Raw genomic sequence first — 13,374 nt, forward strand, 5'->3', positions numbered from 1 at the left:
CCTTCCCAGTAGTTTGAATCAGTTTTTCCTCCTTTGTATGCTTGGCTTCTTCCACCAGGATGATTTGAGGATTTTGTGTTTATTCTTGCCTGCCTTTCTTTCCTTCTACAGGACCCTTCAGTTGTTTCAGCAACTTCTATAGATGCTCTTCAGATTATCTTTTTTTCCTTTTTTGTCAGATTTCTTATCCTATTTGTTTTAAATCCCAGTAGTTTGAATCAGTTTTTCCTCCTTTGTATGCTTGGCTTCTTCCACCAGGATGATTTGAGGATTTTGTGTTTATTCTTGCCTGCCTTTCTTTCCTTCTACAGGACCCTTCAGTTGTTTCAGCAACTTCTATAGATGCTCTTCAGATTATCTTTTTTTCCTTTTTTGTCAGATTTCTTATCCTATTTGTTTTAAATCTTCTTATCGGTGAATTTGAATTTTAAGCTGGCTTCTCTTTTTGTTTTTACAGTTTTTTGCAAATTAACACCCCTTTACAATGAGATTTGACGTACACAGATCTACAGAGTAATCACATTGTTATTAACATGCGGAGATTAGTTTGTTATTGCTGATGCAGTTTCTACTAGGGTATTCTAGAGACACTGCTTTAGATCTCTTCTGTCTTTGCTGGCTGCTTCTGCTCCATCCTCCTCATTGTTACAATAGGTTTTTCTCTTTGCTATTTTCTTTCTCAAAATGCTTGGCTATCTCATCCTGCTTATCACCACTTCCGTCTTCCTATTTTTGCTCCTGAGTCTCTTTAGTGATTTCTTGTATATTACATTCTTGCATAAAATTAAAGTTCCTTGTTAATTTTTGGCTGCCCCTTCTGCTCTCCTCTTACTACTCCAATTACCTGTGTTATTATTTTCTTCCCTTTACTGGTTTCATTATTTGTACATTACACTCGTGCCTATAGTCCACCCTCTTTGTTTGGAATGCCACGTGTCCTTCATCAGATACCACTTCAAATCTCGTGTATCCCCAAAATGTTTCTGAGGTTCTTTTTCCTGATAATCTGACTATAGGTAACTTTTCCTTACTTCTTTTTTCTTGCTCTACTTTTCTCAGATTATGTGGCATTCTGGGAAGGAAATGTGTCTCATTGTAAAATGGATTTAAATGTATGGCATTATCAAAATAATATGCAGGAATAATAAAGCATCAGGCACAGTCTGTAGAATTAATATTTTCTTTAAGCCTTATAGTCTCATGATGCAACTGGATCAGAGGATAATGTATTTAACATGGTATTTTGCAGCGTTCAGCCTGTTTCAGAGCATTGTCATGAATGCAGTGCTGGTAAAAGTTCCTTTTCTTTATCTGGTCATTTCTTTACTGCTTATGAAGACTTTTTTCCATCTTGTTCTATGCCTTCTGTTGAACTAGATCATATTGTTGGTGGTTATTAGCTTGCGATGGTGGTGAAATGGCAGGGCAACGCCCAGCTCAGTGGGAGGCTGGCCAAGCAATATACTGCCTGCAGAAACAGATAGGGGTATGTGGGTGGGATTCCTCTGCTCTGCATTTAGCCAGCCAAAATTAGCTGTCTGGTCTGTCTCTACTGAAAGATAGAGAGAGGGAGAGAGGCACGCCAAAGGATGAGATGCTCCAAGGTACTTTGGAGACTGAAGGATGAGTACCAACTGATTTTTATTTATTTTTAAGGGAGAAATGTGGACCACCTTTTCTCTGACTTTTTACTTTTGTGTGGTGACACTGAGGCAACAGACCATTCCCAAGGTCTATTCCACAGCTGGATGGATAGCATGGTCACCACCACTTAACATGAAGCTCAGGGAAACAAAGCAATGGGGTTTGGTCTGCCTCTTCCAATGCCAGAATGTGGTACAAGATGTGGCAGAAGCTAGATAATGACCTTTTAATTCTTTATTAATTTGACTTGATGTTTATTTATTTTATTAAAAAAAAAAACCTAAGAAAAAAAATTCTTTAAATAACCAGTAAAATCAAATGTGAAAAAGGTAAATTAAGTGGTAAAAGAAATAAATAATTATTTGTATTTGTATCTAAGTTATGCTGTCTTTATGGTGTAGACTTGTCTCAGAAAACCAACCTACCTTTTACATAAAAGTTTTAGTAAAAGAAAAACAAATTCTGATGTGGGAGAGTTAGGAAGTAAGTAGTGTAGTATAAAAGAGTCCAATTAAATTGTGGCTGTTATAGGAAAAGTTACCTGAAGTGGTGATATTCATTTCCATCAGCAAAAAATTTTGAAAATAATTCAAATGTTACAGGATATTTTTTAGGGAGCAGTAAGTTACAGTGAGTTGTAAGTTACTGTGAACTGTAAGTTGCAGGGTACCACTATCAAAGGTAGTGCTTTTTCCTTGTTTGTATCTTGTCTGTCACAAAAATATTCAGACTTACAAGAAACAGGTGATGAAAGATCTGTGTGAGAATGTCTTCACCTTAAATATTTTAATCCCTGAGTATAATGATTAAATCTAACACTGAATTGTGTATGGACTCTGACACTGGAACAAATGTTATCTAAAATATTCCCTCCTTACTAGATCATGTTGGAGAAAGCAGGTTGAAATGTCAGAATTGTCTAACTTAATTGTAAACTTTATCTGTTATAAGCTAGGTAATAAAATTCATAGTTAATGTATAACGTATTTAAGAAAATGACATCAAAAACACATGGAGCATCCTTAAAGCTATTGTAAGTAGAAATGGAGCCTACTATAGAATATTAATAACAGAAATAAAGGAAAATTCTGAATTATATTTATAAGGCTTATAAGGCTTAAAGAAATTAATGGATTCAAACCAAGAGGTCATGTAGCTAGAGTGTATGGTTGTGTATTTAGTCTGTTATGACTGATTTTTTTTTTATCAATTTCTTGCTGCAGCTCATCTTTCAAGCTTAACTCTTTACAGTATACAATCTTTGTTCATGTTTTATAGGTGTGAACATTTTCGTTCCATACTGAATAATGATGATGAAATTATAGAAATGAGTGAGTTTTCTTATCCTGTTTACCGAGCCTTCCTGGAATACCTGTATACAGACAACATTAGGCTCCCTCCTGAAGATGCTATAGGTACTTGCCGTAAATGGAAATAACTCTAGGTTGCTGTTTCTGAAAAGTTGGGTTTGTGTGTCATAACAGGGTGAGGAAAGCAGGGCTTGTTAATTTTAGTTTTATTAGCACTTAAATCTTGAGTTTGGCAGCTGTCAGGAAGAAGGGATGCAGTAGCAGGAAACATGCCCAAGGAGAATTGGTGGTGGGGATGCAATAAGATCAAAGATGCAGTGTTCAAAAAGAACTCATTGTTTCTCCAAGAACTTTTTTTTCCTTAAAAAGGCACTAATGCCATACTAAAATTTTTCTGTTTGAGTAGCTGCGGCAATTTGATCATGAGTGAAAGGGAGCTGTTCCCCACATGAATTTCAGAGGATGTAAGTCACTAATTGATGCCTTGAATGAGATACATTACAGTGAACAAGAAGACAGAACACTTGTGTAGTAATAAAAGGGTCCCTTTTTGATACGTCTTTTGAGGACCTTTAAAAATGCACATATCATCTAGGGGAAAAAAATAGAACAAGTCTTTGATCAATTCAGCCTAAAACAATAGGGCAATTGATTAATTTGAAAAGAAATATATATGTTTTGCACCAGGATAGTTAAAGCTGTATGAATTTTCACAGGACTGCTAGATTTGGCAACACTGTATAGAGAAAACAGATTGAAAAAGCTTTGCCAGCAAACGATCAAACAAGGCATTTGTGAAGAGAATGCCATTGCTCTTCTTTCCGCCGCTGTCAAATATGAAGCTCAGGTAAGGAGAACTTCTCTTCAGGCAAACAGTTGTTTTCTGAGAAATGAAACTGTTTAATTTAAACATAACTGCATGTAACTGATGAGGCATAATTACTGCAATTTCCCTTTCTGGCTTCCCAGACATTTGTGCAGCTACTAGTGTTTTCTTCCTGGCCTTTTGGCTTGCACCTGTGAGTCACGATTCTTAATCTGCTTCCTGCCTTCTCATCTGGCATGGCATGGCATGCAAATTTCTCACTGCCATTTACTTCTCCACCTTTGGATTTTGCTTTGCCTGTTCACTTCCTGAGCTCTCCACCTGATCATTTTGTCTGCCGGTGTCTGGTACCACTTTTAACAGGCAGTGGGAGAATTCACCCATAAAGTCCTCCCTATTTACACTTGTGCTTATATAAAAAATCCACTTTCGCCATGTTGTTTACAATGAATCGTGCTGACACGCAATGAATTACCTATTGTTATTCCTCTCCCCATATCCTGTCATCTGGTCTGCCCTTGGCTCTGGAATATTTCACTAGCACTCAACCTGTTATCAGCAGTACTGCAAGCGCTTTTTTTGTAAACAGACAAATACTTTCAAAGGTGTTTTCCTTTTCTCAACTTCTTAGTGCTATGCTGATTGTGGAAATAATGATGTGATAGTTTTTATTATTCAAGAAATCTGTGTATGTATTTTAGACTTAGTAGCCGTTTTTATAACTGAGCATGTTAGTTGAGAAGTCCTCAGCTTTCTGTTCAAGATTTCTTCTGCTTTATAAGAATGAAATTAATATAGCCAAACAGAGAAGATTAATATAGCCAAACAGATACGATGGATTGATAAACAGTTCCAGGTATAGGAAGCAAGTAGAAAGAAGGGACTGAAACAAAAACTGAGTAAAAAATGTTGCAGTAGTCTGTGCTGTATGGAGGCAGTGTACTAGATAAGATGAATTTGTGTGGGGATTGTAAAGAGGAGGCCAGAAGTCAGTGAGTTTTGTAAATCGAAATTAGTAGATAATAAGATTATCAGCTGCCAGTTACAAAGCAGTTGTAACCAAGGTATCAGTAAGGGAAGGCATGAACAGCTGAGGCAAAGAGGAATTGTACTTTCAATGTGTGGTGGTGGTAGAAGCGCAGCATATCGGGGAAGACTGGACAGGAAGGGAGGACCAAATGATGTGATTCTCCTAACAAGCAGAAGTTTTCATCAAAAGTTTACTCTGGAGTTTCTCCTCTTACAAGCTTATCAACAGTTTTGAATGTCTCCAAAGCAGAAGTATCTTTAGTTGTTGACCTGTGTCAGGTGAAGTCGTTAAAGAGTAGTTAAAGATACATTTAGGTGTATTGTGAAGTACTAAAACTAGCCTGGACAAAGTACTAGTTTATAATGGCTGAAACACAATAAACTGCATTGGCTAGATGACTAAACATATATTATCCTCCTCTTCCTTCTATGATTCATCGTTTTATTCTGTATACCTAGTCTTCTTTCAAAACATGTAATATTTTAACACGATCATCAGATGATGAATTGGTTCACCTGCCCCAGGTGCGGCATGTGCCAAACTCAGGAGTGCATTGTTGCCCTCCTCCCTACATTCACAGCTCAGAAAGGGATATAGTAGAACTGCTTCAGAGAAGCGCAGCAAAGACTTCTTTATCAAACGTATGGGATACTCTGTCTAAGGAATTGTGAAGTAAGCCAGGATCTTTCAGTGTACTACATTAATACAATAAAAATTGGTTTGAGAACCATGTGCAGTGTATCAGCACTTCAGTAGAAGACTGTCCAGAGGAGGATTATGAAAGAGGCCTGATATTTTGGAAGTTTGAAAAGATAGAATTAATTCAATTTTTTGTCATTAAATGTGAACACTGCAAGTGCAAGATTAAAATGCTGTGTCATCTGCCATTAACATATCAAATTAACTGAAGACTGACTTGGCTACTGTATGTATGCATCTGTTAGGATTAAAAATGCTTGAAAATATTTTGTCCTATCCTCAGAAAATACAAAGAGTTGCTGCTACAAATTACTTTAAAGCATATTTCTAATACACAGTGCAGCAAATTTTAGATTAGTCATCTTCTATATAACAGAATTAAAAGCCAGTATTTCTTGAAACTGCAAAATTAGTGATCAGAATTCTATGATATCTATGGTCCTTTTCATAGACTGGTACCAGAAAAGGCAGCGGCTGTTCATTTTATTTAACGTAAAAGTTTGCACATTGACTGTAAAGCAACCCAGATTCTGGCAGTAGCATTTCAGAGCTCTGCTGAAACTTAAGCTGTCAGTGTCTTTGGTCTTCTACATTTTTTATTTCTTCTACGTTTTTTATTTCTTCTTCTTCCATTTTCATTCCTTTTCTTGCTTTTCCAGCACTTTTTAATGAGAGATACTATTTATTTCTGTGCATTGTTGCTATGTTATTTCTTTTTAAAGGATATTTTATGCTGCTTGGCCTCTGTTAAAGCTTTAGGTACATCTTGACAGGGGCAATAGAAACATTCAATCTAAGCAAAAGTTTTCAAAGGGAAATGCACAGGTATTCTGCTAGATTTCTTTCTACTTTAAAGCCCTGGCTGCAATGTTTGTGTAGTTAACATGGACTAAAACTGGCATGGATTAAGAGACCTCTTTTTGCTGTAACTCCTGAAGAGTTTATAGATCATGGATCATACTGCCAATTTAGACTTGCCTTGCTGCTAGCTCCAGCTCTGCTTGCTGCAGAAGGTAATTAATTTTCCTTCAACAGCAAGTTGTTGCATAGGAACCAGCAAAACGGGGTTGACCCAGTGCATGGAGAGAAGGATTGCCACTGTTGTGAGGACTTTCAGTGGGCAAAATTTGCTGTGTGAAATCATGGTTGTATGGCCTAATGGCTTGTACCTGTCCTGTGCTGAACATCTGAACATCCTGTTATAGCATCCAGGGCAAGACAGAACCATTTTTGCTATCTGGGTATCCCAGTTCCTAGATATGGACACACAATTCCTAGGTTTGCCACAAAGGACACATGTATCCTAACATCCAGTTTGTGTTCAGTGAGCATCATTGAATGTTACATCATATTTTGCTTTATTTTCTGCAAGACTAGGATATCTGCTGGTTTTCACAGGACCACTACTGAATTCAGTGCAGGGAGGAAAAGAAAGGAGTTACTGATGCTCTAGTAGTTGTATGTGGGGAAAGTTGATGGTTTCACTTATTAATAACTTTTCTAATGAGCTCAGTAAATGTGATGGAGTTCTAGAGTCGATTTAGGTGGCTACTCCTGTTTTCTCAGAGGGGGTTTATTGAATAGTTTGTATGAACAAATTTCATCCTATCATTTGTGATCTAATCAAACTGATTAGAAAAGGGATTGGTAATGATGTGAACAATCTGGTGTATTCTCTGCTAATTAAATGACAGATCTGAAACAGAAAAATAATAACTTTGCTATAGTCATTCATATTACAAATTACCTCAATTTGTTCCTAGGACTTGGAAGAATTTTGCTTCAGATTTTGCATAAACCATTTAACTGTTGTTACACAAACTCAAGGCTTTGCAGAAATGGACCACGACCTCCTGAAAAACTTCATTAGCAAAGCAAGCAGAGTGGGAGCATTCCGAAATTGAGGTCTGACTACCACCAAGCTGACGAGCACGTTCTCTTCCCTCCTGGAAATACTTCTCCTTTGGAGAACTTATCCATGGTCAGAATGTGCAAAGGTTTGGAAAGGAAGACTCGGTGTCCATCAGCCTAGGAGATGTGTGAAAGTCTGCTAACATACAGGTTTTGTAAAGATGGCTACAGCGTAGATGTATGGTGAGAGTTCATTGCCAACAGTCAGAATTTAACAACAAAAATCTAATGCAGTAACTACCCTTTCCCGCTTAAAGTCAAGCAAACTAAGCTATCATTATCTTTGAGTTTTTCTTTTTTTTCAGTTTTTTTTTTTTTTCTTTTTTTTTTTTTTTCCAAACAACCAACCTGCATTTGGATTTTATCGACAGTGACCTGTTTGCTGCTAAAACTTTCATAGTATACTTTTATCATCAAACTAAGCTAATATGCCATAGTGGGCTTCTTTTTGCCTGGTTTATTATCCGGTGAAGACAGATACAAACTTGTTTTTCTGAACATATGATAAAGTAATATAAATTCTTTAGGATGAGAGGCTTTCTGATTGGTAGAAGGATATGTCTCACTTGGTGTTTATTTGGAGTGTAAATACGTAAGCCATGAAGAGCTTCAGCTGGATATTACAGTTTTGAGTTCCTGGCACTTATATCCATTGTTCTAGACAGAATGAAAAGAATCTTCCTTTCCATTACACCAAGCATGTTCCCTGGCACCCCAATGGGCCAGGAAGCATTCACAGTATTTGTCTGGACATGAATTACTGTGCTGTGTGTTTTGGTACTGAGAAAACCATCTGGTTACTTGTTACCAAGAAAAAGAAACCCAAATCCAAAAATCTCAAGAAAAGGGAAGTTCCACTTGAGGTTTGTCTATTCCTGTCTTACTATCTATCCCCAGATAGATCATCTTAAGAAAAATGGAGAAAAAGGTAGTTTTGAAGTGATGAAATGGGTCTTACAATTAAATCATAGGAGTGAAACTCACATTATTTCCACGTGGCAATAAGGACACCTTGTCCAAATACATTGTTTCAGGTTCTCCTTTGGTCAGTGCTGCGAGGTGACCATACCACTTACCTTACATGCCTTTTCAGGTGAGAGGAGTTGCCCTCTGGACATGCCTCTCTCTCATCACTGATCATAGAGGGGACCAGATGGCTAAGGTAGAGTAGGTGCTTGATTTCTAACTGACTAAAGTGAGTTAAGATGAAACCCCCACCCAGTGTTTCACAGAGGCAGGTTTGTCCCATTACAGAAGATGCTGAGTTCATGAAGCATTTACTTGAATTTTCTAATAGGCAACTGTGAATTAACCCTGAGAAATTATTTCTCTTAAAAGTTTGACTGGGTGAAGTGGCTTTAAGTGCCTTTTGTAGTAGTTTACAAATGGCAAAGGCAAGAAGCTGGATGACCAGGCTCAGTACACTAGTAAGTCATGCGACCTTCCTTCATATCCTTGCTGTGCCACAGAATCCTTCGATGACTTTTTCTAATCCTCAAATGTGGTTTCTAAGAACCTAATTCTCTTAAATGATCGCAGCCTCATTTCCTCATTTCTAAAGTAGAAATAACTGTTCTTTATTGTATTGGAGGATCATTTCTCAAACAATCCTGTTCCTTGAGAAGAAGGAAGAGGAGGAGGAGGAAAAGGAGAAGCCCATCCTCAGGGAAGAAAATGAGAAGTATGAGTAGTGCCTCTCTTCACATCAGTCCCTGCAGGTGTGAGTTGAAGTGTGAGGCATGCAGACAGCAGAATTTACTTAGGAAGCAAATTATTTTGGAAAATGCTGCGGTAAAAAATTACTTGTTTGAGACGTTTGCCTCAGACTGTCACTAGAAATGTATTGGATCACCTACTGGTAACAAGCGTATTCTGCCACCCTCTCAGTGACTAGTACAACTTCCTCCAGCAGCATAAGCCCATAGTTCAGCAGCTGTGTCAGTATTTTGTATTCAAACGGAACTGGTCAAGAACTTCCCAGTACATAAAGCAGTTTCATCAAAACCACAACTTCCCTGGGGGAATGAGATCAGTTTTGATAAGTTTGTGTTGAAAAGCGCTTGACTCAGGCACACAGATAGAGTAAAACAGTATCACGGTAGGGCACAACTTACTGCAAACCTTACATGATACCGCCCAGCACTAATACCAAAGCATAGACACAAGGCAATTCTACGTAAGCCAAGGCTGGGTCATTCCAGATGTTTTGCTTAAGCCAGGGATGGCTGGAGTGAAGTCTGCCTCTTTCAGTCCTGGGCTCGAGAACTGCCGGATTCACCTGCCAGCATTTTCTTAGCCGTAGCAGCACACAGAAGGAGGGCGTACTGCCACAGGCCAACCTTTGGGTAGCAGCTTGTACTGGATCCTGCCCCACATCCACGGCATCGCACTGGCACGCCGCCAGCCGCACTAGGAAATGGAACCAGATGGGCACCCATGCCACTTTTAACAGCCTTTTGGTCACTGCGGCCTTCACAAGAAACGTACTATAAAAGGCCTCTCCAAATGTTTCTGTTGTTTTACTTAAAGAACTAAACCAAAACTGTAAATGATTGTTTTTAATTCAATGTCTGATCAAAAACATTCTCTGCTCAATGAAGAGCCTGGTTCACTGGAGACACCGCTCCATAAAGTGACAGCACTGGAGCATGGTACCACTCTCCTAAGCTGGCTCAAGTTCATAACGCAGTAGTTCAACAACTACTGTAGTCAAAATGGCGTGCTTTCTTAGCAAGGCGTTTTTGGCTTAATATAACCAATAGTGCCATTTTTTTTTTATTTATTTCGTTCCTGCTGTAATTTCCAACCTACTGAACACATTAAAGCCTAGTTGCAATTTCAGAGTAATTGACAAAGCCTGTAATTTGAGAAAAAGCATCTCTGGACTGAATGAAGGTGATTCTAAAGATCCAGTGTGTCACTGTTGGCTTTTATTCATGCAGTGTGGTAGCATTACATTCATCAAGACATTTATTTATTTAATTTTTTTAAACTTTCATTTGCATGCACTTTCCTTGGCACTTAAAGGTCAATGTTTAAAAAAAACATACCAGCTTAGGTGGTTAAACATCAATGCATGTATATAAATAGGTGCTTGAAACCCAATCATGGGACACTTTAGAGGAAATTAGGGATGCGTTTCACCATTGTGAGATGGTCGGCAACAAACTTATGTTTGTGGATCTTGTAGCTTAAATACTTACTATCTGTTTTAGGATACCACAGACAAAAAGGTATTTGCTAAGAAGTGAAAATAAGGGCAAGCATAAACTGTATCTGGGGTTTAAATAAAGAGGGATGTTCCACATTGCAGAAACCAGGTGGATAACTTTCTGAATCAAATGAATTTGAAAGAAAAAGAAATGACAGGGATAGAGGTCATTTAAAGGTGCTCTTAAGTTACTGAAGCAAAGAGCCAGCATTGCATTGTCATCTCATACCCACCTCAAGAGTTTTATTGCAATGCCTGGTAACTATGTAAACTGCCGTATTTACATGATCTGAACCATTTCCATGGGCTTTCCTTGTAAAGCAAAGCATTTAATTACCCCTATAGAGACAGGATTCATTGGGTACCGCCTAATGATGTAGAAAGTTTACAGCCTGAACATAACATGATGTTTTGATTTCTTGTTTCTTTATAAACTTGCCTGGTTTCAATAGACCATTAATAAAAATGCCATAATATTTAAAAAGTATGAGTCAGATTTTTTCCTTTCTTTTCAGTAAAAGTGAAGAAAGTCCAACACTTGTAAACGGAGTTGACTGTAGTTAGTAGTGTGGGAAAAAAAAGAAATAAAACAGAGATAGCATTTCAGAGAGATACTTCAAAGTCTATTTGTGTTCTTCAGGAAATCACCACCACCAGATGAAGTATTTGTAAGCAGAATGAAAACTGAGTCTGCAAAAAAAGAGCTGGAGAATTTGCATAAGTGTATTTCCATCTTTCAAAGAAATTAATGCGCTAGTGACTTAATGATTAATAAAACTGTCCTCAAAACACAAAGAATTGTTTCTGAAGCAAATGTACATTATGACCAGCTTATTTGTTACATTTTAAAATACTTCAACTTGTACTTTGCACACAGCCATAATCTTCTCCAGCTGTTTCACATTTGACACAGGTTATCTTCCTGCAGCCACTCCTGTACCTGAAAACACAGAGATTACACATTCTGTGACATGTCAGAACAAACAGCATTTGGAAACAGGGGACAGCAGCAAGAGATTAAGGGATAAAACTGCAAATAAAGACGCTGGGAGTCAGCTCATCCGTCTCGAGATGACTACACAGCCAAGCCAGCAGATTAAATTCCCCTCAGCCTTAATGGAAAGAAACAGGCCTCTCCGAGATGCATTTCACATGACCTCATTTTACACAAACAGCTTAGGCAAAGACAAGTTTTCTCCACAAATGTACATTTCTCCACTGTGATGAGAAGAGTTTGATCAGTGGTGCAATCCTCACCATCAGGCACCTGAAACGCCCGCCCCCTTTTCTGTTCAACTCTTCTGCTCTGAATTCTAATTTTCTTTTTTCCTGAAACAGTTTCAATATTGTAGCCCATTTTGAATACAACAAGATCTCGCTGTAGGAAAGGTACTCTCAAACGTAGTAAGATTTCCAAATCTCATAAAAAGCCGTTAGTTTCAATACACATTTCTTTGCATATGTATCTGCTTAAAAATAAGACTGAAAATGTGTTTCCGGAGGGGGCAGGGACTGGCAAGTCAGCCAGTGCACTTTGTGCTCTCAGCATTGTCATGAACGCCGCTGCTATAAATAGCACTGCAAGTTCAGCAGAGTTATGAGTCACAAAGCACCTATGGGCTCTAATACAGCAGCAACAGGGAGCCTGCGAGGCTGACGTGCCTACGGCCAGATGCCCGGCCCAGAAAGCCATGGCGGCTTACACAGGAGTTTTGACATCCTGGGCTGTTTTCAGCAGCTCTGAAAGCAAAAGAATCGATTATGAAAAGCAGGGTAGTGAAATGATGGGGACGCTTCTAAATGCAGACTGCCTCAAGCACCTCTGCAAGGGCCGTGACACTGACCCAGACCTCGATATGGGCCTGCGTCTGCCAGAAGCATTACCAATGGGGGCCCTGGCACAAAAGGTCTGGTGAGAACAACATGTCCGGAACGTCCTATGGAAACTTCTGAAGGTAACTCCAAGCCCAACAGCGCAGCTATCTGGACCTCTGCACCAGCAGGGAATCACTGGAGATGGAATGACCTCTGCTTGTACCAGCTGCAGAATCATGGTGGAAGTGTGATACAGCAGGACATCATTACCATATGAAGGTGCCTTCTCATCTAATAAAAGAAAATTTCCAACTATAGACCTTTTAAAAGCTATTTTATTTATCTTGAAAGGAAACTGATTAGTTGTATAAAATATTATCATACATTTGATGTAGAGCCTTCAGTCTGTTTGAAAAAAAAATACATTGTCACAGTAAAGAAATAATAAAGCTGATTAGGCACTGGACTCTAACGTTACCCCTCTAGCCAAAGGATCATGGAAGAACTTCAACGGCTGTAACAGCTTACAGTCAGCGTACCCCAATGTTTACATACATTCTGTCTGTAAAACTGCAAAAAGTGAGAAAATAAACATAAGGTACTCTAACTCTTCTGTATGTTTTTCAGGAAGAAAGCTGAAGCCATATTGAGACTAAAAAAACCCCTCAATTTTATTTTAAAATTCATTGACAAATCAGTGTGCTGTCGGTAGAATTTTTAGTAGCTCTAGGATTAGCTTCCGTTCAACACAAGAACTGATCTTTAAAATGTACTAGTGTAAGTATTCTAGATTCAGCTAAACAATTTCTAAATAAGCTACCTGGAGAAGATGTTGTTTTAAAATGTTTGTGTAATGAATAGCATGCTTTTCTACTGTAACTGTTTTAATTTAAGAAGCTGCGAAAGCTAAATTTCATAAAAATGGGTA

The 13,374-nt window shown here is 38.3% G+C and overlaps 1 protein-coding gene across 1 annotated transcript in view; it reads left to right on the forward strand.

Annotated features, from left to right (window-relative positions):
* LOC104081928 (RCC1 and BTB domain-containing protein 2-like) overlaps nt 1–7,435 on the forward strand; it is a 15,771-nt gene extending 8,336 nt beyond the window's left edge. Inside the window, 3 exon segments of the mRNA XM_009584856.1 lie at nt 2,923–3,059; nt 3,671–3,801; nt 7,273–7,435. Coding sequence (XP_009583151.1) covers nt 2,923–3,059; nt 3,671–3,801; nt 7,273–7,413 — 409 coding nt within the window. The 3' untranslated portion in view covers nt 7,414–7,435.
* Nucleotides 7,436–13,374: the final 5,939 nt, after the last annotated feature.

Source organism: Fulmarus glacialis, unplaced genomic scaffold (assembly GCF_000690835.1).
Source record: "Fulmarus glacialis isolate BGI_N327 unplaced genomic scaffold, ASM69083v1 scaffold45559, whole genome shotgun sequence".
In the NCBI taxonomy this organism is placed as follows: Eukaryota; Metazoa; Chordata; class Aves; order Procellariiformes; family Procellariidae; genus Fulmarus; species Fulmarus glacialis.